Below are 25,641 nucleotides of genomic sequence, written 5' to 3'. Positions count from 1 at the left end.
TTTGAAAAGTTAATTTGGGTTTAAAACCAAGAAGTATGAACAGTTAAAGGCCTCCTTCCCATCCTGGGCCACCATTTACACAGTTCTCACTCCCCATCTGTATTAATTTGCTAGGGCTGCTGTGACAGGAGTATCACAGACTGAGGGTTTAAACAACAGAATGTAGTCTCACAGTTCCTGAGGCTGGAAGCCTCAGAGCAAAATGTCTGCAGGGTTGGTTCCTTCTGAAGGTTCTGAGGAAGAATCTACTCCAAGGTTCTGAGGAAGAATCTACTCCTAGCTTCTGGTGGCTTGCTGGCCGTCTTTGGTGGTCCTTGGCTTTAGAAGCATCACCTCCTCTCTGCCTTCATCTTTACGTGAGGTTCCCCATGTGCATGTCTATGTCCTTATATCCTTTTTTTGAAAGGACACTGGTACTGTTGGATCAGGACCCACCCTAATGACCTCACCTTAACTAATTATATCTGTAACGACCCTCTCTCCAAATAAAGTCACATGCCGAGGTACTAAGGGGTAGAACTTCACCTGTGAATTTGGAGGGTGGGTGTGGAGGGGGACACAGTTCAACACAGAACATCACCCTGTCCTCTAATTAACCACCGTTACTGGATTTTTAATATTCTTCCAGAGTGTTTCTGTGCAAAGCAAATACAAAGACAGGTTTTCTTCTTTTTTAATCAAAAGGTGGTGTAGTATACATACACAGTGTAGTTTTGTTTTTGAGCTAACAACATACCTTGGCAAGCTTTCCATGTCAGTACATGGAGTTCTTGCACTTTTTTTTATAACTTCGTAGTATTGCATTATGTTGCTACACCATCAGTTATTTAACTTGTCACCTATTGATAAACATTTGGGTTGGTCCCATTCTTTTGCTGTTATAAACAGTGCTTCATGGAATAATTATGAACTTAAATCTTTGCATATGTATGCCACTGTGTTTGCAGGATAACGTCCCCAAAAGTAGATTTGATTGCTCAAAAGTATATGCATTTGTAATTTTTATCAGTATTTTCAAGGTACCTTCTATTAGTATTATGCCAATTTATACTTCCATCAGCAAAGCATGAGAGTGTCTGTTTTCCCTATATCCTCAGCACTGAAATTTTAGTCACAAACTTTAGGAATCTTGCTGATCTGGTAGGTAGAAAAATGGCAGATTGACATAATGTATTTTAATTTGTGTTTCATGCAGAAGGTTGAATGTTTTTCATAAGTCTAATACAAGAATTTCTATTTCCTTTTTGTGAGTTAACTATTTGTATCATTTACCCATTTTTCTATTGGATTTTTTGTCTTTCCTCTAAATATTAAGAACTTTTCATATTTTTGGGTTAACTCTTTAACTGTGATATAAGTTGCTAATACTATTACCAGTTTGTCTTTTGTCTTTGTTTCTTGTGTATTTCTGCTCTGCAAACATTTTTATACAATCAGACATAGCAGTCTTTCACAGTATTGTTTCTGGAATTGAGACAGGTTTTAATCCTTTTAGAATTTATCTTGAGAGATATGCCTCCAACTTGTGTTTTTCTAATGTGTTTCACCTTTCTTATATCCAGATGGCTACATAAATTTGTTTCTGTGCCATTTTTTAATAGTCCATTTTTCTTGTCTAGTTTGATAGTCACCTGTATAATAGACTAAATTCTGCATTTTCTCATCAATCCTATCAGTCTCTTTTGCATATTCATGTACCAGAATCATATTCCTCATTTCTGAAGCATTATGACGTGTTTTAGTATCTGGAAGTGCTGTTCTCCACTCATTGCTCTTTTTCAGAGTTTTCCTGGCTATTGTGGTTTAGTTTCCATATGTATTTTAGGACCAACCCGACCAGTTTTAAGAAAAAAGAATCTCCTGGTATTTCTACTGGGACCATTTTGCATTTATAATTTGATATGTGCTCTTGAGTCTCATTAGAAAACTATGGCATGTCTTTCCATTTTCTTCAGATCCCTTTCTATGCCCTTTAGGAATATTTTAGTAACTGTAGGATCTGTGATACCACTACTTTCCTTTGTAGTACTTGTAACTTGTGTTCCCTTTTTTCATGATGAATTTACCTAGAGATTTATCAGATTTTTTTTAACTTTTCAGAGAATCCACTTTTGGCAATGCTAATTTTCCTTATTGCTTGTTTTCTATTTCACCGATTTCTACTCTCCATTGATTGCTTCTGTTTACTTTTCTTCTTCAGCATACAATTCAAAATACCTTGTTTTCCCTTGTGATTTCATCATTGACTCATGGAGTATTTAGAAGTTTATTGCTTAATTTCCAATGCTTGGAGGTTTTCTAGATATCTTGTTAATTTCTAATTTAACCTTATTTTGTTCAGAAAGTATAGTCTGTAGGATTTCAGTCCACTTAAATTTATTTAGTCTTTTGTGGCCCAGCGTATGACCTATCTCAGTGATTAATCCAAAAGGAGGCACAGTTTTGGGTTAACAAGAATTCTTGAAAATATGTGTTCTGCGGTTATTATGAACAGTGTCTATAACAATTAGGCTGGTGAACTTGATAGTATTGTTTAGATCTTCTATGTCTTGTTTGTTTTTTGGTTTCTTTTAGTTTTTGAAGGAGAAGCGTTAAAATTTCCAACTACAGTTGTGAAATAGTCTGGTTTTCCCATTAATTCTGTCATTTTGGCCTCTTGTGCTTTACAGATCTGTTATCAGGTATATACACATTTGTCTTCCTGATGAGTGGATGCTTGTATTGGGAATACTCCTCTTTTTCTCTGGTGATGCTTTTTGTCTTGAAGTCTGCAGCCACTCTAGCCTTCTTACGCTTCCTGGCTATATGATATATGTCTGTCCATTCACTGACTGTTAGCTTTTTTTGTGTCTATATTTAAAGCGTGCTTCTTGTAGACAGCTTACATTTGGATCTTGCTTTTTTACCCATTCTAGTAATCTTTTTAATTGGCGTATCTTATCCATTTACTTTTCTTTTTTAATATTCCCTTCACCCTTTCCTCCTACCCTCAACCCCTCACCTTGGTAACTGCCAATCTGTTCTCTGTATCTATGAGCTTGTTTTTTGTCCTTTTTTTTTAGATTCCACAAATAAAGAGAGATCATAAGGTATTTGTCTTTCTCTGACTTATTTCACTTAGCATAAAGCCCTGGAGGTCCATCCATTTTGTCATAAATGACAACATTTCATTCTTTTTTTATGGCCAAAAGTATTCCAGTGTGTGTGTGTATACACATACCACAATTTCCTTATCCATTCATCCATCAATGGACACTTAGGTTGTTTCTGTATCTTGGCTGTTGTAAATAATGTTGTAGTGAACATGGGGTTATGTGTATCTTTCTGAGTTAGTGTTTTTGTTTTCTTCAGATAAGTAGCCAGAAGTGGAATTGCTGGATTATATGGTAGCTCTATTTTTGTTTTTTTGAGGAATCTCAAAACATAGGAGTGCATATATCCTTTCAAGTGATTTTGTTTTCTTCAGATAAATTCCTAGAAGTGGAATTACTGGGCTGTATGGTATTTCTATTTTCAGTTTTTTTGAGGAACCCTCACACTATTTTCCACAGTGGCTGCACCAGTTTACATTCCCACCAGCGGTGTAGGAGGGTTTCCTTGGCTCTACATCCTCACCCAACACTTGCTATTTCTTGTCTTTTGGATAGTGGCCATTCTGATTGGTGTGAGGTGATATCTCATTATGGTTTTGATTTACATTTTTCTGATGATTAGTGATGTGGAGCTTTTCATGTGTCTGTTGCCCATCTGTATGTCTTCTTTGGTAAAACGTCTATTCAGGTCCTCTGCCCATTTTTTAATTGGGTTATTTGTTTTGTTGGTGTTGATTAGTATGAGTTCTTTATATTTTTTGGATATTAGCTCCTTGTCAGATATATCTTTGTGAATACATTCTCCCATACAGTAAGTTGCCTTTTCATTTTGTTGATGGCTTCCTTTGCTATGCAGAACTTTTTTAATTTGGTATAATTTCACTTGTTTATTTTTGTTTTTGGTGTCAGATTAAAAAAATTATCACCAAGATGTATGTCAAGGAGTTTACCACCTGTTTTCTTCTAGGAGTGTTATGGTTTCAGGCCATATGTTCAAGTCTTTAATCCATTTCAAGTTAATTTTTGTATATTGTGTGAGAAAGTATCTCAGTTTCATTCTTTTGCATGTGGCCGTCCAGTTTTCCCAACACAGTTTATTGACGAGACTGTCCTCTTCCCATTATCTACACTTGGGTCCTTTGTTATAAGTTAATTGACCACATATGAGTGGGTTTAGTTCTGGACTCTGTTCTGTTGCAGTGATCTATGTGTCTGTCTTTATGCCGGTACGATACTGTTTTAATTACTATAGCTTTGTGATATAGTTTGAAATCAGGGAACATGGTGTCTCAAGCTTTATTCTTCTTAATATTGCTTTGGCTATTCAGGGTCTTGTATTCCCATACAAATTTTAGTGTTATTTATTCTGCTTCTGTGATGAATTCCATTGAAATTTTAATGAGGACTGCATTGAATCTGTAGGTTGCTTTGGGTAGTATGGACATTTTAACAATATTGATTCTTCCAACCCATGAATGTCTTATAGTTTTCAATATACAGGTCTTTCACTTCCTTGGTTAAATTTATTCCTAGGTATTTTATTCTTTTTGCAATTGTAAATGGGTTGTTTCCTTAATTTTCTCTTTCTGATAGTTTATTATTGGTGTATAGAAAAGCAACAGGTTTTTGTATATGATTTTATATCTAAAACTTGACTGAATTCATTTATTAGTTGTAGCAGTTTCTGTGTCCTTAAGGTTCTCTCCATATACTGTCACGTCGTCTCAAATAGTGACAGTTTTACTTCTGCCTCACCAGTTTTGAAGCCTTTTGTTTCTTTTCCTTGTATCCATTTACATTTAATGTAATTATTAATATGGTGGGTTTCGTTAGCAATTTTACTATTTGCTTTCAGTTTGTTTTCTCATGTTTTGTTTCTCTACCTCTCTTTTCCTGCCTCCTCTTTTGGGTTAAGTGAATACCTTAGAATTCCACTTTATCTATTGGCTTTTTAACTATACATCTTTTCATTATTTTATGAGTATTTTTAAACTTTTTTTCATATAAGTCTTACATATTTTTTTGTTGACTATTTCTAGGAGTAGTAGTTGCTAGTTTTTAGATCTTTTTAGGTCCTATTACAAATAGGATCTTTTCTATTATATCTATATTTACAAAAGCTACTAATCTGTATTTTGTACCTAGCTTTTTTATGTTTTACAGAGGTATCTTATTTTATGGTCATTTTTAAGTTGCTACTCTTTGTCCTACAGGCTTAGAATCATATCTACAAAAAGTGATCATTTTACTTCTTAATTTTTAATACCTTTATTTTATTTCTCATGTCTGATTGTGTTTGCTAACATAATGCTATGTTTTAAATTAGGTTAAGTAAATCAGAGGTGACATATTCCAGTCACTCTGAAGTCACCCAGAATTTCTAGAAATTCAAAATTTTCTTAGGTATTTTGAAACTTTCTATGAGTAAAAATCATTAAACATAAAGAAATGCCAAATATTTGTATCTTGATCACTTAAATAAGGTTTAGTATTTACATTGTCCCACATTTGGAGGGGTTTGGTATTTGTCTTCCTGATTATGACAACTGTTTTCTTGTGTAGGTGTTGTCAAAACCAGTGCTACTGCAGAGAAAACAGATGAAGAAGAGAAAGGTAACTACTCTTTGAAACCCTGTAGCAAGAGACAGTGTGTGACTCAGACTTGCCTTTCTTTCTGGAGCCAGAGGCACTCTGAGTTGTAAGATCAAGGCGATGAGGCAAAATCAGCAAAGGGGACTGAGAAGCAGTTGGTGAGCTAGAAGGAGACCCAAAGGAGAGTGGCACCCTAGAAGCCATAAGTAGAAAGTGTTTCAAAGTAGAGGGCCAAACATAAGTAATAAGTTGACTAAGAAGAGCTAAAAATTGACTGCTCAATTGATTTAGTGGTGTAGAAGTCATTGGTGAGCTCCACAAGGGCTGTTGAGGTCAAGTGGGGAGGTGAAATAAAAAAGCCTGTTCAGTGTACATTGAACGGAGAAGTGTGGGGAGAGGAGGTGAAGACACTGAGCACAGATGGCCTTTTTAAGGAATGTCCCATGAAGAGGACCAGAGAAATGGGGTAGGAACTGGATGGGGATGTGGAGTAAAGAGGAATCGTGTTATTGATGAGAGATGGTAAAACATGTTCACTTGCTGGTGGGAAGACTCCAGTGGAGGAAGAAACTAGTAATGCGAGAGGGTGAGTGTCGGGAGAAATACCCATGTAGGCAAGAAGGGATGGAAACTGTTGGGCAAGTGGAGTGGCTAGCCTGTGGAGGCCGGCCCAGGCTGTCACCCGGAGTTACAAGAGGGGAGTGGAGAATGTGCACAAATGCAGGCAGGAGTGTAGGTGTCTCGTTTCCGTGTGTGGAAGTGTTTCTGATGATTTTTTTCTTCTTAATGAAGGTAGGAACAGGGTCATCAAATGAGTGACACTGTGGAGGGATTACAGGTTCAGGAAGAGAGGAGAAGGTATAGGTGGAGGTCTGAGGGGGAGAAGAGGGAGACTCCTTGGGCAGCTCGGCCTGTTTGAACCTAGTGGTCAGGAATTTAAAGTGAGATCTGTCAGTGATTGTTTTTCTCCAGCCATGCTTGGCTGCTCAGGTGCTGGTGCAGAGTTGGAGAGAGGTGCTGGTGCAGAGTTGGAGAGAGAGAACTTTCCCAAGGGTGGGATTTACCAGATGACTATGAAGAAAATCTGGTTTCTCTTTGACAGAGGACAGAGCTGCCCAGTCCTTACTCAACAAGCTGATCAGAAGCAACCTTGTGGATAACACAAACCAAGTGGAAGTCCTGCAGCGGGACCCAAACTCCCCGCTCTACTCAGTGAAGTCCTTTGAGGAGCTTCGGCTGTGAGTATTTGTTCCTTTGAACGGCTGTGCCTTGCCAGTCCCTCCTTTCCAGAACTTAGCATCTCAGAGATCATGTAGCAATTCTGCTTTTTACTTTTATTTTTAAAAAATCTTAATGTATTTACTTCTTTGATTACATAATAATTCATGAGATTCAAAAGTCATAAAGTATGAAAAAGTTCACAGTGAAAGTCTCCCTCCCACCCTTGTCTCTTGGCTACCCAATCCTCCTCCTCTTGGGAGGGATTTTTAAATGCCACAGATATATTTGTCATAGCTGAGAGTCTTTTTTCTTTTATGCTCTTAGAACTTTCAATAAAATATTGGCTGACAGGTGATTTCTGGATGTCAGGAACATTTATTAGGTAAGCTCTTTTGTTAGACTATAGGGTTTATGGTCTTAAGAACAGTTTATCTGCTTTTATAAAATCTGTCAAAAGAGCCTGTGCAGGATTCCCAGTACCTACAGTGGACAGTAGCCTTCAACATTCCAGAATTTTAAAAAAGAATTCCAGCACCCAGATGTAAGCTTTAAGGAAGCACATTTATGGCACTGTGCTAAGAATAACTTCTGCCATGTCATTGTTTTAAAGGTAGAAATTATGAAAAGTCATACCAAGTTTTTGTCCTTCAGAAAGTTAGCAAAGAGGTATTTATGGATCATTGGTTTATGTTCATGCTACTCTGTTGGGTGTTATGATTTACACAAGACATAACTATCATTCTTGTTGCCTGTCAGGACCTACATCATAGACAGAAAATAGCTGGTGAATAAGAAAGTGGTGGAATAAACAGATTTCTTGCCTTTGTTCAGCAAAATCTAGTGTGGGCAAATAGGAGCCACATTCCTGCCAACTATTAACACTACTTTACTGTGAGAGACAGTTAAAATAGGAGTGCTGACTAGAACTAAGTCAAGTTGTTAATGAAGTAATAGCTAAGAAAAAATTTTAAATTTTTCTTAAAGTGTGGCCTTTTTTTTTAATGTTTTCAGGAAATCATACTTCTCTGTGTATTTCCTCAGGGGCTTTATTCAGCAAATCTCTCACCTCTCCTTCCATTCATAAACTGTATCAGGGAAGCTAGATATACCCTGTTGTTTCTCAAATGCACAGTTTGCTTTCCCAAATATCAGTGATTATTCAAAACCACTTTTATGTAAAGGACCTGAGCTCTCAGTCCAACCTGTGATGAACTGTCTGCTTTGAAAAGGCAGGTTCTCTCTGATCTGGTACGTGTAGCCAGAGAAAACAAAGAATGAGACCTAAGGTACCTAAAAGATTTGGTCTGTTTTGTACTTAAAATTTTTGAATTCATCTATACACTACAAGAAAAATAATGAGCCACTGGAAGCTCTTGGATCAGGTGGATCCTCATTCTGTAATGACTTCGTTTCCTTGGTATCCAAATCAGAATCTGCTGAGCTAGCCTTTTCTTGCAAACGGAAGACATCCCAGGTTACGTTTCCAGAGTTCTCTGTTTCAGACAACCAGCATATGCCCAAAGAATTTGCCTTTTAGAGAGCTTTTAAACTCCAAGGAAGCCTGAGAGAAGTCTTGACTTGGTTTGACTTTTGTTTAGAACAATCTGGTGTGATTTTTTTGAACACCCTGTCGATTTAGAGGTAGCAGAGAGCTTGTTGTAAATGCAATGTAAGAGCAACTTTAATTGGTATTTTTGATGTAGCTACTTATGTAAGAAGTTGGTGCTTTTCTAGTCTTGATTTTGACTAGATGTAATGATACAGTATGAGAATTTGTAAAGTTCGGTATGATAACTGAACCCTCCTTACCTATTGACTATAGGTCTGCTACTAGAAACTGGCTGAATCACTTTTCTTGCCTCTTGTCCTGATTGTTTGCATAGATGGCTTTGGAAGGACCACGGAACACAGAATGTCTGTGGTTCAACATAACATCTGCCCTGAGAAATTAAAACTGAATCCGATTCCATACAGAAACTTCTATATCTTGGTCTAAAGGGTCTTAAGCTTACTATACCATGTACATACTTAGTGTGGTAAGCAGTGTTTATTTTCAGATATGTCTTTTGTAATTTATACTGTGAATTAATAAATACCACTCTTGTGATATCAGGGAACATTTGTCATCCAAGGCCAACCATATTTGTGGGTCTGCTGAAACATGAATTTCTTCAACAGAGGAACTAGCCTGTATTGTATGAATCACATAATGGTTGCAGATGAAGATTTGGTAGGGAAAGGTGGTGTTTTGGTTTTGCTTTCAGTAGTGCTTCTTAATAGGAAAATCTGTCTGATAGAGATAGGAAACATTTTTCATTGCTAGTTATAAGGAAGGATAAAGTTCTAGACCTTTAAAACAATTTCAACAGTGAGGAATTCATCTTTTTTCTCCCTGGTCTCCTAGGAAACCGCAGCTTCTCCAGGGAGTCTATGCCATGGGTTTCAATAGACCATCCAAGATACAAGAGAACGCGTTACCTATGATGCTCGCTGAGCCGTGAGTATGCAGACCCCAAGTGAACTGCTTCAGAATTTAGTTTAAAGTCTTCCACCAACAACTGTTACTGTTCTTGAGAACAAGATGGGGTGTTTGGGGCAACACGTTCCTTCAGGGAAACAGCTTGGGCAAGTACAGAGAGAGTCAGGTAGAATTTGGTATAGTTTCTGCCTTTCCCACTTAACAATAAAAACTGATAGATGCAAATTTTAAAATTGGGTTTCTAAAAATTACTTTGAAATTTTTGAAATATGCATAAAGGTGTCAAACAATACCAAGAACATCTGTTATCCTCTCCTGCCAAGAAATGAAACATCATCAATCTAGTTGACACTTGAAGCCACTGAGTGGCCCTCTTTCTTCCTTCAGCCCTCTCCCTAACCCAAGTAAAAGTCATCCTGGAATGGGTTATCATTCTGACATTTCTTTATACTTTTACTACATATCTGTGTGTCCCTAACACTCTAAAGAGTAGTTTACATAATTTTAAACTTTACATAAATGATATCATACTTTATGTAGCAACTTCTTCATTCAACTTTTTCTTTTTTAATGACAAAAAATGCCACCTATTCCTATGACAATGGGTTACATGAAATTAAATGTCAAAGTTCCTCTGAAGTATCTGTCTGACTTGGTGTGTTACATTTTCTATAAAGATTGGGAAAGGAGACACAGGAGGAGCAGAGGCCTGGAGATACATTGTGGCTCAGCAGTGTCCTTGGGGTTTTGTCTTGGCACAAATCTTCCCCTGATATTTTAACTTCCATGGAGCCCTTAGGGTATAAAACTAGGGCACTCCTGCTGTGCTACAATGAGAATTTCTTGGTGGGAGCCCATCTAAAACAATCATTATTTCCCTTAATATTTAGGGAGTTTTTTGTAACAACATATCGCTGTGTTCAATGTGGAAAACCTGGGTTCAAAGGGAAAATCCATATTCCTACCACCCAGAAAGTTGACACTTCATGTGTTTAACTGGTATTATTTTCATCTGTGTTCCTGGTCCAGCCCACAGAACCTGATTGCACAGTCTCAGTCTGGTACAGGTAAAACAGCTGCTTTCGTCCTGGCCATGCTCAGCCAAGTGGAACCAGCAGAGAAATACCCCCAGGTGAGGGCTGGGGAATTGTGGGGAGCAGGGGGGTGGGTGGGTTGTGTTGGTCACCTGCTTTGCCTACCCAGGAAAGGCAGTTAACAGGGGTGCCCCTGGAGGGGTCCGAACGTCTCCTGCCCCACAGACTGAGTCAGGCAGATCAGGTTTGTGCACCAGGCCTTAACTTGGGCAGAATTCATTCAGAAGTAGCAGCCTTGGCAGTGGCTTCTGAAAGGCATCCACCCAGCCAGGGCTCCCCACTGAAGGCTTCGGTCTTCAGCTGAGAGCTGGGCCTGCTTGGGGATGTGGTTCCCGCTAACACTCTAGTGCTAATCACGTCTGCGTACTTGTTGCTTCGGAGTGTGTTGGCTAGTACTCACCGGCTCTCCTGAACTCATCCTCTGTGATCTCCCTCCCAGTGTTTGTGCCTCTCCCCAACATACGAGCTGGCGCTTCAGACGGGAAAAGTGATCGAACAGATGGGCAGATTTCATCCGGAACTAAAGCTTGCATATGCTATTCGAGGCAATAAATGTGAGTATCAAGGGGTGAGACCTCAGCAGTGAGCAGAGTACAATGGTTGGATGTTTGAATTTTGAAATGTGATGATGATACTCAAGTTTCTGGTTCAGTCTCTTAGATCATAACTGTATTGCTTTGAGCAAATCTTTTAAAATTTGTACTAATTTGTTAACAGCCCTGTCCAGCCTTAAAGTAAGATTTTGACTTGTTAAAAGAAAATCCCTGCATGGGTCATGAGTTCTCATACTGTCCTGGTGGAGGGGGGAGCGTGCATTCATATCAGCACCAAACACATCAGGGGAGTTGATAACACATTGAGAAACTCTCAAACTTACAGTGGCACATAAAAGTTTTCCATACTTCTCATTCTGATTTTCTCTTGAAAGCTTAAATGTGAGCATGCAGCAAATAACAGCCAATTATTTTCATTGAAGAGACAGGCTTTCTTTGTACATTTTCAAGAACGTGTATATCAAATTCCCAACTTGATTTTCTGTATTTTGTATGTCAGTCAGCAGACAGATGGCTCCTTCAGCTCACCACACACACAGTCACAGAAGAGCTTTTCCCAGAGAAAACCATCTTGTCTTGGCATGCAGCAGAAGCACTTATCCAGAAACTGTTAGCTGGGGTATCCGTGTGTGTGCTTGACATCTCAAATGGATGGTCGCACCTATGTGAAGTAACCAGAATCTTGTGACAGCATACATCTTCTCTGGGTTGTTTTGTAATAACATGGGGACTTTTCTGTGTATGAAGGACTAACATAGTAACTATTTAATGTATCATTTTTTAAAGATTCACTTAGACAGGCAGGCAGTGAATATTAAGAACCACATGTATTTGAGTTAATTTAAAAGTTTTCTAGTGGTAAGTTGATAAATTCCTAATGAAAGGCCCTTTCTCCTCAAATTTTAAGTTGTATGTTTTTTAAATAGTTATTTGCCCATTTCGTAATTAGAAAGGATATATAGTAGAAACTTTTCTTTTTTGCATTCCCTCCCCCAACCACCTAGTTCTTCCTAAAGGCACCCAGGACTAACCAGTTCTCCATGTGTCCTACCAGAGATAGTCTGTGTGGCTATAGGCAAGTAATAATGCACATGTGTGTTTGAGAGTATGTAATGTACATGTACACTCACATACATGTACACATATATTCTTCTTTGCCTTTTTTAGTGTACACTGCTTTGCAACTCTTTTTCACATTTAATAATGTATTTTGGAGATTGTTCCATATCACTTCCTAAACGGATTTATACTTTTATTGGTGTAATCCATTGGTTGTATCATATTTTACTTAGTTACCTTTTGATGCATACATATCTTTGCATGTATATTATTTCATGTAAATTTAATTACAGAATTAATTCCTAATAGTGGAAGTATTAGTGAAAGGCTACATACATTAGTAATTTTGATAGATGGCTGTATTAGTTTTAGCTCCCACCAGCTATAGTTTGAGAGTACTGTGGTAATGTCTATTTTAAATCAAAGAGAATTTGTACACTGGAAAAACTCTACAAATCAGAATGTCTAACAAAGCAAAACATCATTGGGCCAGGATCCTGGGACTCAAAACTACCAGTTTAGGAAGAAATGAGTGAACTGAGTGAATAGATGGTATGAAAAGCAAAAGAGGCGTGCCAAGGACAATGAGCTTGGTGGTGCTGAATCATAAGAGAAAGGAGGAAAGGGAGGTAAGGCTTCTTGACAGTCCCTCTTCAGGGTCTAGTCCTGACTGCAGTGCAGGGAGCTAGACTGCATTATGCCCATTTGACAAGACGTATGGAGGACACTTCTGTGTGTTTTGAGATCTGGAATTACTTGTACTACCAGCTCTGGAAGTGGGGCAAGGCTTTGGTTTCCAAAGCTGGCTTTACCATGGACATACCCACCAAACACATCTTGTCTCCACAGTGGAAAGAGGCCAGAAGATCAGTGAGCACATTGTCATTGGCACCCCTGGGACTGTCCTAGACTGGTGCGCCAAGCTCAAGTTCATCGACCCCAAGAAGATCAAGGTGTTCGTCCTGGATGAGGCTGACGTGATGATAGCTACTCAGGGCCACCAGGATCAGAGCATCCGCATCCAGAGGTAGGAGCTGCGGGGCCTGCGGGAGGACTTCTCAGCCTCCTGGGCCGCACGTACACATCCTGTTCTCTGTGTCTCCTCCTGCTGTATCCAGGGCCTCTTCTCCCTCCTGCTGGGTTCTTGGCTTTCAGAACCTGCAGAAGCATTTGTTCAGTGGGCCATTTCTGTGTCGGCACCGGCCTCCGGTGGAGGAAAGAGACCTCAGGACTCTACCGGCGCCCGTCCCTGCCCCGTGTCTGCTTCTGCCTCCCTGCGCTTCTCCCCTTTGCGCCTTCCCTGGGGACGTAGGCCATCTAAGCCAGGGAAGCTGGGTTGGGCCCTCCCAGGGAAAGCCTCGAGGTCATGCCAGATACCTGGGTCTTCCCTCACAGGATGCTGCCCAGGAACTGCCAGATGCTACTGTTCTCTGCCACCTTTGAAGACTCGGTATGGAATTTTGCCCAGAAAGTGGTCCCAGACCCAAACATCATCAAACTGAAGCGCGAGGAGGAGACGTTGGACACCATCAAGCAGTATTACGTCCTGTGCAATAACAGGGATGAGAAGTTCCAGGCCTTGTGTAACCTCTACGGGGCCATCACCATTGCTCAAGCCATGATCTTCTGCCATGTGAGTGGTGGCGGTGGCAGCTGGCCTTTTGGGGTAGGGGTGGCCTGGATGGCCCTGAGGACCAGGTCTCCTCTGCCAGAAAGGAAATGGTTTGTGAAGATGTAAGAGGCCATGTCTTAATATCCTTAGGAATACATAGCCTAAGCATAGAGCCCCTTGAATTTTATATTATTTGTAGGTGAAGTATTGCTAGAAAACCGAAGTGAATCAACTGATATTTTGTAGGGAAAACAAGAAAGTAAACAAGATGGTTAGTTACAAAATTAATTAGAAAATAAGTGGTTTTCCAGTTTTTGAAAGCACTTAGAAAATGGAAGGATAAGATCCTATTTATAATAGCAAAATGAAAAATTTTTTTCAGAGGTACATATTTAATCTCTCTGAAGAAAAGTTTAAAATTATGTTAAAGGATTCTTACTCTCGGAAGACTTGGAATTTTTAATTTTGTTTTAGAGTGACATCCCTCCCCCAACTTCAGATGAAACTTTCAACCCACAGAAATGGTGAAAATATAAAATGAATGCTTTTGTTGTAAATATTTAGTCTCATTTGCTTTATCCACATGCTTGGGGGTGTGGCATATCAGTGCTTTTTGCTTTTGCTTCATCATTTTAAAGTTAGTTGCAGACATCATACCCATTCACAAGGCATGATCCTACATGACCCCAGTACCATTGCACACCTTTTAAAGTCATACAGTACTATTATCCCCAGACAGTTTAGGCATATTTTGCTTCTCCACTTATACCAAAAAAGTTCTCTGTTGCTTTGGCTTGCTGCTCACTCGAGAGCATGGCTACGGTTGTTGACTTTGGTTGTTGTGTCTCTTGAGACTCCCTTAGTCTTGAACAGCTTCCCTGCCATTCATGGCATGGACAGTCGAAGGGGTTCAGGCTAGTAAGTAGTTTTTTAGTTTCTCTTGATTTTTCCCCTCGTGATTATATTCAGGTTAAGTCTGTTTGGTAAGATCACCACACAAGTGGTGACGTGGTTACTTCCTGTTCCAGCCCATCAGATTAACGATTTTAAGAACTTTCACCCTTAGGAGCTAAAGGTTAAAGGTTTTGACTTGCAGATCAGAAGTATTTTCTTCAGATACCTTCATGTCTCAAAATCTTTTCTTCCTTCCAGACCCGCAAAACAGCCAGTTGGCTGGCAGCAGAGCTCTCAAAAGAAGGCCACCAGGTGGCTCTGCTGAGCGGAGAAATGATGGTGGAGCAGAGGGCTGCAGTGATTGAGCGCTTCCGCGAGGGCAAAGAGAAGGTTCTGGTGACCACGAACGTGTGCGCCCGCGGTGAGCAGAGAGCATGTCCTGTCCCCAGGCTCTGGGAAGCGAGATAAATCCTCCCACACCGGCCACTCAGATGGTCTGGGGGAGATGGGGTGCGGCTCGTGGTGACATTCCTCTCTCTCGCTGGCGAGAACGCCCACAAAGCCCAGAGTCCTGACCTGGTGGAAGGAACGCACAGGCATCTCTGACTGTTCAGAAGGGCGCCTGCCCCTCGTGGGGCGCCCAGTGAGGTTTCAGCTGCGTCTCCAATGCTTGCGTCCAGCAGAGGCTCTTACTGACTTCATAATTTTGCTAGCGCCTGCCAAAGTTCTGCTGCTTTCCTCTGGGTTCCACTACGTCCCCTTGTTCCCGGGTCCCAGAGCTGGCCCGGGCCACTGGTCCTGCCACCTGAAGTTGGTGGCATGTGGGCCTGACTCGGGGTGACAGTGACTTGTGTGTCCTGCCCTCAGTCCTCCGCACTCTCCTTCCTGCAGGTATCGATGTTGAACAGGTGTCTGTCGTCATCAACTTTGACCTTCCCGTGGACAAGGACGGGAACCCAGACAACGAGACCTACCTGCACCGGATCGGGCGCACGGGCCGCTTTGGCAAGAGGGGGCTGGCAGTGAACATGGTGGACAGCAAGCACAGCATGAACATCCTGAACAGAATCCAGGAGCATTTCAGTGAGTCCCTGGGAGTGTGCCCGCTGGGGCCCTCTCCTTACAGGGCAGGGCCAAGGGAAAGTGCAGGAAGCGTTAAGTTTTCCCCTGGGCCCCAGAGAGACCTTTGTCCCTGTGCACCTTCCCCTCCTTCCCTGTACTGGGGAAGTTCTCACAGAGCACACCTGGAGAGTTCAAGGTCAGGGACTTGAAGGACTGTCCCCCCTTGGCCAGGCTGGGGGCGCCTGCAGCTCTGACCCTCGCTGAGGCAGCAGAAACCTCTGGGGTAAAGGAAGGATCAGTGGGGCCAGAGGCCTGGCATGTTCCTGGGCAGGGCGGAGAGCTGTGTGTCTCCTGTCACAGCCGCCTTCCTTCCCTAGGGCTGTGTCTGCACGTTGGCCCGTGTTGCTCACTCTTTGAACTCTCTCTCTTCCCCAGATAAGAAAATAGAAAGATTGGACACGGATGACTTGGACGAGATTGAGAAAATCGCCAACTGAGCAGCTCCGCCAGTCCCTGGTGTCCCCGTGCTCCTGCTGCCTGGAGCCTTGTGCTCTCGCGGCACAGGCCTCAACAGTCCCCACGAGGATGGAGGCCCGAGCAGAGAGGAACTACCTACCTCATTCTAAATTACGTTTGGACTTGACAAAAATTGTGCAAATGATGGGGGAGGTAGAAGGAAATTTTGCATTTTAGACAGTGTTGTCCTTTTCCTTCCTTGTTTAAGCCACATTTTCCCCCATTTTTCTAGTAATCTGATCGGTGTTGGTAATCACTGTCCCTGGGATCTCCTGGCTAGGAGTGTTGGGATCACCTGCCAGCTCCACAGGAAGCGATCAAGGTGGAATGCAGGCAAGGCCTGGGCTGTAGGGGTGTGTGTCCCCATGGGTGGGTTGTGAGGAGGAACAGTTTGGAGCCTGTGAGCTGCCCGCCAGTCCCTGCCTGAGTCTGTCACAAATGTCTCCTGCCTTTGGGCCTTCAGGGCCTCCCTTCCTTTTTCTAAAATCCAGAGACTTCCCACTAATCTCACATCTCTGTTCTCGGTACCAGAGGATATCCATGCTTCTCCCTGGGTGAGCATCTTGGCTGCTTTTGTGAATCTTAGATTTGGGGAGAAACATGGAAGTCAGTAACTCTTCAGAGGGGCTGGTCCAGCAAGGGTAGAGGAATCCTTCAAGGATCTGGGCCTCTGTTCCGCAGTTGCTCTGTCTGCTCAGGCACATGGCAATGTGACACACCTGCCCAAGTGTGCAGGTTCTAATCCATGGAGTGTCACACTGTGCCTGGAGGCGAGCAGCATAGCTTGGCAAGGAAGCTATGACCAGTGAAAACTCTGACTTGCTGTTCATCTGCTCTAATGGATCTGTTGGTTACTCTAGTTTGCACATTGTCTGTAGAATAAGGACCAATGAATTAGTTGTGCTCATTATGGTAAGAAATTTTAAAACAATTATGGATTGCTGTACTAATCATGATTTGTTTTTATTTGTATTTTTTTGCTTATTAGACTAATATATGCTCATTTAAAAGTATGTGAGTATGTGTGTATGTGTGTGTGTATAAAGTGCAAGTGCTTTCTATCCCTATCTCTAAAATCACATTGCCAGCAGCTTGGTGAATAGTCGATACAGTGCCTTTTGATTGCACATATCAACTCATTTTTCTTTTACAAAAATATGAACATTCTATTCACTTTCTTGTGCAACCTGCCTTCTCATTTAACACATTGGCATCCCTCTGGCATGTAGCTGCCCCAGCATTAAATCATGGCTCCTCTAGTGATTGGCATGTGGGATGGTGATGTTCACAGCACCACAGCCGGATACCACTCGCTCATCTCTGTGCTCTGAGGTGCTAGGATTTTTTTCTAGGGGTAGAATTGTTAGGTTGAAGAAAGGGGACATTTAAAATTTTAATACACTGCCAATTCAGCCTGCCAGAAATTTTTTTACCAATTTATGCTGTTGCAGTTAGTGATAAAATAAATAAATAAATCAAGTTTTCTAATCTGCTTGCCAACCCTCTATTACCAATTTTTAAAATTTGTCAGTCTGAGTAGCAAAAAGATCACATCATTGTTTTTGTTTTATTTAATAAGGCTTGGCAAATTTTCAGTTAGTGGATACTTTTCCTTGGGATGCTGCCCATTGTCGTCTCACCATTTTATTATTGGATTATCAATCTTTGATGGTTTTTAGCTGCCTTTCTATTTTAAGAACATTATACTTTGAGTTATAGATTTCTTTTCCTAGTTTGTTTTTACAAACTAATTTTTTCTCAATACTATACAAAAGCTTAATGTTACTCAGATTTCCTTTTTTAAGAAATGTGGACTTTATGTCATAGGTAGAAAAGCTTTTGTCATCCCAATATTATAAAGTATTTATTCATGTTTCCTGTAGTGGCCATTCCTGGGCAGTAAATTCTCTTAAATTCTGGGGAATTGGATAGGTCTTAAAAATGTTTTGCCCTGCTCATTTGCTGTGAGCAATTTTGGTACCCAGAGGGTGAGTGGGAGGCCAAGCTGTGGGGCTGTGGGCTGGAGTCATGGAGACTAGGTGGACGGGGGAGAATACAGAGGGTCCAGATGGCAAGGGATGTGAGTGAAAGTGGGAGGCCGGGCATCCATGAGGGTGAAGCAAGTACTGGGCAGTGACTGCAGGTGTAGGTGCGCCAGGAAGAGGCAACCACAGCTGCCAGGGGGAGGGGTTCGGAGAAGAAAGGTTGGGGCAAGAAGGGGAGCAAGGTTCCAGAAAGGCAGGGTCAAGGAAAGGCAGTGCTCTTAAGGGGGACAGGCAGGGCTCAGCAAGGAGGAAGTGGAGGAGAGAGAGAGGGCTGGTGGAGAGTCCCACTCGGACTCCAGACACAACAGTAATACAGAAAAGGTAACACTAGAACACAAAACACACTGCCTGACCCGAACACAAGATGAATGTTTCTATGGACTAGCAATGGGGCAAAAATGCAAAGTGGGGAGCAGGGCTGAAGCCAAAAGCTTGTCAGGCTCCAGTCCAGAAAGAGAGTAGCTGCAGGCTGTCATGTCCTGTGGAGTAGAGGGGACTGCAAGCACTGTGCCCAAGACCAGAACCACAGCCAGGCTTGCCGTGTGAGGGGAGCTGGGCTGGAGCCTCTGCACCCCAGCCAGATGCCCAGGAAGAAGGCAGGAGGACTTAGATTTCCCTCGCGACCTGTAACTGCCACAATCGTGTTGACTCCCCTGGCCTGCTCTGATATCCCCGGATGGCCTCATGTCGGCAGACCTGGTTCTAGAAAAGGGCCCAGAGGGGCGGGGAGTTGGAAAGAGCCAAACGTTAAATCCATCTGTGGATCGTGTAGAGAAGAAATCTAAAGATAAAGACTATAAACAATATAAAAACAAATAGACCTAGATAAAATTAATTTTATGGATTAGCCTGATAAAAGACTGAGTATTTTCTTAATTATTCTCAGAGAAGAGAATACATTCCAGTAAAAAAAGCAAGAAATGAAGTAAATTTAGACAAAAGGAGTGGGGTGCTGAATCACTGGTAACTTGAAACTGGCCGTACTGGGAGTGTGCATAGAGATCCACAAACCCTGAAATTGGGGTTTTTGTTTCTTTTCAGAGAGCATTTACTAGCAAATCACTGGGCAGAAGTAAAACAAGATTAGAAATTTTAGAAATGAGAAAGGTAGCCATTGAAAAATAAATGGGAATCCTAGATTTTAAATCCTAGTTGTATTCTCATTTTAAGGACAGGAATAAAAGTACAACCCAAATTTCAGTAGGTTCACATAATAAAACTGTTTCTTGCTCTGGGAAAGTGTAAAGTGGGTATTCCTGATCGGTTGTCCTTCCTACACACTTTCCTCCCTACTTCCATTAAAAGAAAAAAAAATTTATATAGAATTTGAGAATTGTAGAATGGCCTTAAATTTATAGAAAAATTGGGAAGACAGTACAAAGGGTTCCCATATATCCCCCTTGCCCCACACCTATTTTCCCCTATTGTTAACATGTTACCATGATACATTTATTATAATTAATGAGTCACTACTGATACATTATTATTCAGATTTCCTCAGTTTTCCCCCAAGCCTTTCTGTCCCAGGGTCCCCTCAAGGACATCCTGGGACATTTAGCTGTCACATCTCCTTAGGCTCCTCTTGGCTGTGACCGTCTCAGACTTGACAGGGTTGAGGAGCACTGCCAGGTATTTTGTAGGTCATCCCTCAGCTGGGATCTGTCTGATGTTTTTCTCAAGATGAGACCGGGTTATGGGTTTGGGGCAGGAAGACATCAGAGGTAAAGTTTTCCTTTTCACCGCATCCTATCAGAGGCGCATCCTATCAACATGGCGATGCTGACCTCGACCTGGCTGAGGTCGTGTTCCTCAGGTTTTCTCCTCTGTAAATGTAGTCTTCTTTCCCCTCTCCCTGCTTCACTCTTTGGAAGGTCACTGCCTGGCACACATCCAAGGGTGGGGAACTATGCTCCCCCTCCTTGAGGGCATAGTACCTATAACAAATTATTTGGAATTCTTCTGTACAGGAGATTTGTCTCTTCCCCACTTATTAATGTATTCAATCATGTACTTACATAAGTGTAGAGTTTATTTATATATATGTGTAGCCTGGTGAGATTAACCTTGATCCTTTGGTTAAGGTGACTGATATTTTTTAAGTATGCTCAAGTCTGAAAGTTTACTTATTTCACTTATAGCAAAGCTGAGATTCCAGACCCTCCTCTCGAGTGGTCTTCAGTGTGGTGTGTCATGGAGATGGGAGTTTCGCAGGAAGAGCTGCGGAGAGGCGGCCCCAGAGACAAGGGCATCCATCCTGTCCCCGTTTTATGACAAACTAGATACATTTTTGTCATGAATATGTATTAATTTTTTAATTAAAAAAGGAAAGGAGAGGCAAACGTTTTCTAGCAAAGGGAAGATTGAACTCACATCCCTCTGAATGCAGACACCACGTATATGTATTCTAATCGACCAGGCCTTCTCCCTGGGAGAAGCCATGTGGCCAGAAGAGCCTGCGTTATTCTCAGGAGTAGGAAAAGTTGTTAGATGAAAGGTGTTACTTCTATATTCTCAGAAGAACAGACTGGTCCTCATACTCACAGTTCAGCAAAAGTGGGGGAAGAGCACATCTTCCTGCATTTTCTTGTGGGTCAGTTTTCACCCGGGCATAGACTCGCTGCAGAAGCTGTGATTCTTCTGGAAGGGTGGTGAGAAAGAACACTGATTTCCAATTCATACTCAGGAATAATTTCATTTTTTAAAATACAGTTTGAGGAATCTTACCCTTCCCCTCACCTAGCAAAAAATGAGAATGATGTTTTCTTACTTTGCCAAATATGTCACAGGAAGCAGTTCCTTGCCTACAGCTGTCCTGTGATGGGTAAAATACTTAATCCCTTCTTTCCCTTTGCTGGCATCCAGCCACATAAATCCAAGAGCTCTCTGTGTTGCAGACTGTATTACTGCTTACCCAGATAGGGTGCCTCTCCCAGAGGACGATGACATATCCCTGCTAGGCTGGCCACGGGACTTCTTCGGCATCAAGGAAATGAGAAGTTCTTGATGGAAGCTTCACAAGCCTGCCTGTGGCTTACCAGATTCTCTTTTCCCTGCCTCTGAGACCACAGATCCACCAGAGAAGGTGCCACTGTGCCTGGATCCCTGAGCAACCATAATCAGCAGAGCCCTATGGCGGAAATGGGGCTTGAGTGAGAAAGAAACTTTGTTGTTTTAATCATGTTAAAACATGTTGGAGGGGTGTTTGTTACTGCAACACAACCTGGCTTATCCCTACCCTCGCTCTCCATGGATTGGCTGGGTCCCTGTGAACCAACCACCCCAACACCAGCATGGACAGGAGGTAAGCCCCATCATGTACCCAGAATTTTCAAGCAGCTTCTAGATCTGCTATTTCAGAAGAGAGGACAATCTTCAATTCCCAGTTACTTAAAAAGCTTCCATCACAACAGAGGGGTCAAATAAGCAACCACAAAAACCCAGCCCTGTGGAGACACAGGGAAACCACAGAAGAGAAAGGTGTCTACTAAGTAGATGACTGAACATCACACTTACCTAACTTTCCTTCCCACAACCTCACTAATGTTACAGGGAAGGAATGAAAAAGGTATAAACTCCCATGGGCAGATAAAATGGGAGCAATTACATCACTAGAAGAATTTAACACAATGTTTAAGAGATACACACAAAGGATGAAAAATGTACATACATATATATAACCTGTTCGACTCTATCAGAGAGTTACCTCTTATAGGGTTTTATTTTTCACATTAGTTCCTGTTCATTTGGCATTTTGGTGAATGATTAAAGAAATGGATCTAATTTTATCTTTTTCCAAATGGTTATCAAGTTATTCCAATAAAATTTATTTAAACATCCATCTTTCCTAGGTGATTTGAGAAACCATCTTCACTATAAACTGAATTTTCATATGGACTCGGGTCTAGGAAAACTAAAAAAATAGAATAGACACTGATGGACAGTGACTGTAATGGGGCATATGGTGGGGACTTGGTAATGGGGAGAATCCGGTAACCAGAATGTTGCTCACGTAAATTGTATATTAATGATACCAAAAAATAATAATAATAAAAAATAAAATAGAGTATCTAGAAATAGGCTGAAATTAATATTCAATGTAAAGAAAGGAGTGCTTGGCAAGGAAAATGGAGTGGGAGACCTCTAGGCTACTTGTAAACTTGGGTAGTAGGTACATGAGTGTTCATCTTAAAGTAATTCATTAAGGAACCTTCATACTGTTTTCTGTAGTGGCTGCACCAATTTACCTTCCCATGAACAGTGCATGAAGGTTCCCTTTTTTTCATATCCTTGCCAGCACTTACCTCTCATCTTCTTCGATCACAGCCATTCTGGTAGCTGAAGTGCTACCTTATTGCAGTTTTGAATGGCAGTTCACTGTTGATGGTGAGGTTGAGCACCTTTTCATGTATTTGTTGGTCATTTGAGTATCTTCTTTGGAAAAATGTCTATTCAGATCCTCTGCTCACTTTTTAATTAGGTCATTATTTTATTTTATTTTATTTTATTTTATTTTTGAGTTGTAGGAGTTCCTTATATATTTTGGATATTAACCCGTTAGCAGCTATATGGTTTGCAAATATTTCCTCCCATTCTATAGGTTGCATTTTCATTCTATTGCTTGTTTCTTTTGTTGTGCAGAAGCTTTTTAGTTTGATGTGGTCCCACTTGTTTATTTTTGCTTCTGTGGCTTGTGGTTTGGGTGTAATATCCATAAAATCCCTGCCAATACCAATGTTGAGGGACTTTTCCCCTTATTTGTGAGTCGTCAAGATAGGCGTCCAGTCTCATTCCTTTGCCTGTGAATATAGAACTACCATATGATCCGACAGTTCCACTTCTGGGTACACCTCTGAAAGAAATGAAGACACTGTCTCACAGAGATGTCTGCACTCCCGCACTCACTGCAGCTTTACAATAGCTGAGACATAGAAACAACCAATTGTCCATCAATAGATGAATGGGTAAGGAAAATGTGGCATAGATATACACAGTGGAATATCATGCAGCCATAAAAAGAAGGAAATTCTGCCATATGTGACAGCATGAATGGACTTTGAAGGCATTTTTCTATGTGAAATACATCAAGACAGAGAAAGACAAATTCTATATGATCTCATATGTATGTGGAATCTAAAAAAAAACACTGATAGAAACAAAGACTGGTGGTAGCGGAGTAGGACAGGTGGGAAAGCTGGGGAAGGTGGTCAAAAGGTACAAACATTCCAGTTACAAGATAAATAATTTCTAGGGAGATCATGTTCAACATGCTGAGTAGTATAGTTAATTATACTGTATTGTATATTTAAAAATTGTTAAGAGATTTTTAAAGTTCTCATCACACATAAAAAAAATGTTAACTATATGAGATGATGGATGTGTTAACGTTAGTATGGTAATCATCATGCAATATATATACATTTTAAATCACTACATTGTACACCTTATGTATCTACACAGTGTTTCATGTCACTCATATCCTAATAAATCAGGAAAAACAAAGAAAATCTAGTTTTTCTAATTCTTCATTTACCATATTCAACCACCTCTTTTTTCCTTTTCTTCACTTTATTTTTACATAGAAATGGCAGTGGCAGTGGAGACTGTATTTCCTTTACCACAGAAATTATATCATCCTGAGATAGGGCAGGGAAATGGGACAAGGGTTATGCCTCTGTAAAATCTACTTAGCCTGTGAAAAAGGCAGAGCTTATTCTTTAACTTAATTTATATGCTGTTCTTCTTCCAGCCCCTTAATTAAGTAACTTTGTAGCCAGGACAGGAGAGAGACCTCCAAAGTGTAAATGAACCTATGTGGATGAAGAATGCCGAGATTCAGATCAACACAGTCATCTAAGTAACCCTATTCTTAAAACAAATCTTCAAAGGAATTATGAATCAGCTGTTTACCTCATTCCTTATGCTCACCCCTACCCAGAAGGCCCTATAAAACCCCAAACCCTAAACCCTCACTCCCCTATAAAACTCCAAGCCCTAAACCCTCAGCACCCCTACCCAGAAGGCCCTGGGGAGTGAGGGAGTGAGGGTTTAGGGTTTGGGGTTTTATAGAGGGCCTTCTGGGCAGGAGTGTTCAGTTTTATATCAAACTTTCTTGTAGCATAAGCTGATTGCACTTGTCTCAGAACTCTTTTCTGTGGTAAAGACAAGAACTGTCCGACCTCCATCTGGTAAAAGCTGTAAATGTCTTTGTCACTTTGCTATTTCATTCAACTTTCTAGTCTTAACATAATCCTTTTTTCTTGCCGTGTTTTATTTCAGATCAGTGGGGAAGTGGAAGTTCTCAGAACATAAACTCCCTCCATCAAGTGCTCTGTGGCTCCCCCAAATCCCGGGGTGGTAGGGACTTAGTTCCCATGCCATGTAGATTCAACCGGACACTGGATGCCAGGTGACCCTGGCTTTAGGAGTTGGCAAGGAATTTGCTCTATGCCAAGGAGTTCAATGTGCTTCCCTTTCCTCCCTCTGTTCTTCCTTGTTCTCTGCTGCCTGCACACCTGACATTCACTTCTACTCTTGCTTTGATGAATTCCTTCCTTACCTACACTTGTCCGACCAGGTGGAAAATTCTTTCTCAATTAGGCAAGAACCCTCCCCCATCCAGGTGGAGGTCTCACCTAGTGCACAGGGAGAGACCTCCTCAGATTCAGCTACACAACAGCAATCCTGTCTATTCATATCTATAATTATTTATTATATATAATATTTACCTATCTTTGCTTTTCTCAGCTGTGCGATCCTGATTCTGAGACCCACATGCCAAATAAATATCCATTATGGAGTTAAAAAAATAGTAAATAGTTCATTAAGCCAAGTATTTTTATATATTTACTTTTATGCTCTTTGCTGTGTATGTATTATACCCCACAACAAAAATGGTTTAAAAAATTATTTTAAAAATTCATTAGTCATTGGGGCACCAACATCTTTGAAGAACTATGTGGTGGCTTTCATCCGTCAGAGAACAATGGAATCCAGGCGTGACAGAGGCCAGAAAGCTGTGCTTAAACAGTGCCTAACACCTGAGATAGATAGGCACGTTTACCACAACAACCCACAGTATGGTAATTCAAGTTTTGACCCATAAGGATTTGGGACAATAGTTAATTGACCATGAGGGGCTCTAGAAATGAAATAGATGATGGGCAGCCTACTAAGGTACTGCTTGGTGTGTATAGGAGGGAAAATGTCAGAAATGTTAAGAAACCCGTCACAGTGATGGGAATTCACAGCTTCTTTCCTAGTTCCCAGACATAATTCAGGTCACACACCTGAAGATTCTTTTTCAAGAGGATCCCAGGGTCCTCTGAGCAGCGACCCTCTGATGCAGCTTAGGTATGTAATGTGAGTCTTCCCCCAGCCCTCTCCAAAGGGATCTATTTCCCAGAGTGATAATGTGCTGGGAA

At 41.2% G+C, this 25,641-nt stretch overlaps 1 protein-coding gene across 4 annotated transcripts in view; it reads left to right on the top strand.

Annotated features, from left to right (window-relative positions):
* DDX19A (DEAD-box helicase 19A) overlaps positions 1 to 23,724 on the top strand; it is a 28,312-nt gene extending 4,588 nt beyond the window's left edge. For 2 of the 4 annotated variants that reach the window (XM_037025227.2, XM_073225464.1), the window contains exons 3-12: positions 5,655 to 5,705; positions 6,787 to 6,922; positions 9,310 to 9,402; positions 10,414 to 10,516; positions 10,918 to 11,032; positions 12,941 to 13,118; positions 13,487 to 13,724; positions 14,856 to 15,018; positions 15,489 to 15,680; positions 16,095 to 17,188. In XM_037025227.2, coding sequence (XP_036881122.2) covers positions 5,655 to 5,705; positions 6,787 to 6,922; positions 9,310 to 9,402; positions 10,414 to 10,516; positions 10,918 to 11,032; positions 12,941 to 13,118; positions 13,487 to 13,724; positions 14,856 to 15,018; positions 15,489 to 15,680; positions 16,095 to 16,156 — 1,331 coding nt within the window. In that variant the 3' untranslated portion in view covers positions 16,157 to 17,188. Of the gene's footprint in view, positions 1 to 5,654; positions 5,706 to 6,786; positions 6,923 to 7,229; positions 7,288 to 9,309; positions 9,403 to 10,413; positions 10,517 to 10,917; positions 11,033 to 12,940; positions 13,119 to 13,486; positions 13,725 to 14,855; positions 15,019 to 15,488; positions 15,681 to 16,094; positions 17,189 to 20,358 lie in introns of those variants that run through there. The other 2 variants (XR_012126505.1, XM_037025228.2) reach the window with 2 other exon arrangements.
* Positions 23,725 to 25,641: the final 1,917 nt, after the last annotated feature.

Source organism: Manis javanica, chromosome 17 (genome assembly GCF_040802235.1).
Source record: "Manis javanica isolate MJ-LG chromosome 17, MJ_LKY, whole genome shotgun sequence".
Lineage (NCBI taxonomy): Eukaryota > Metazoa > Chordata > Mammalia > Pholidota > Manidae > Manis > Manis javanica.
This window is presented reverse-complemented; position numbering and strand designations above follow the sequence as displayed.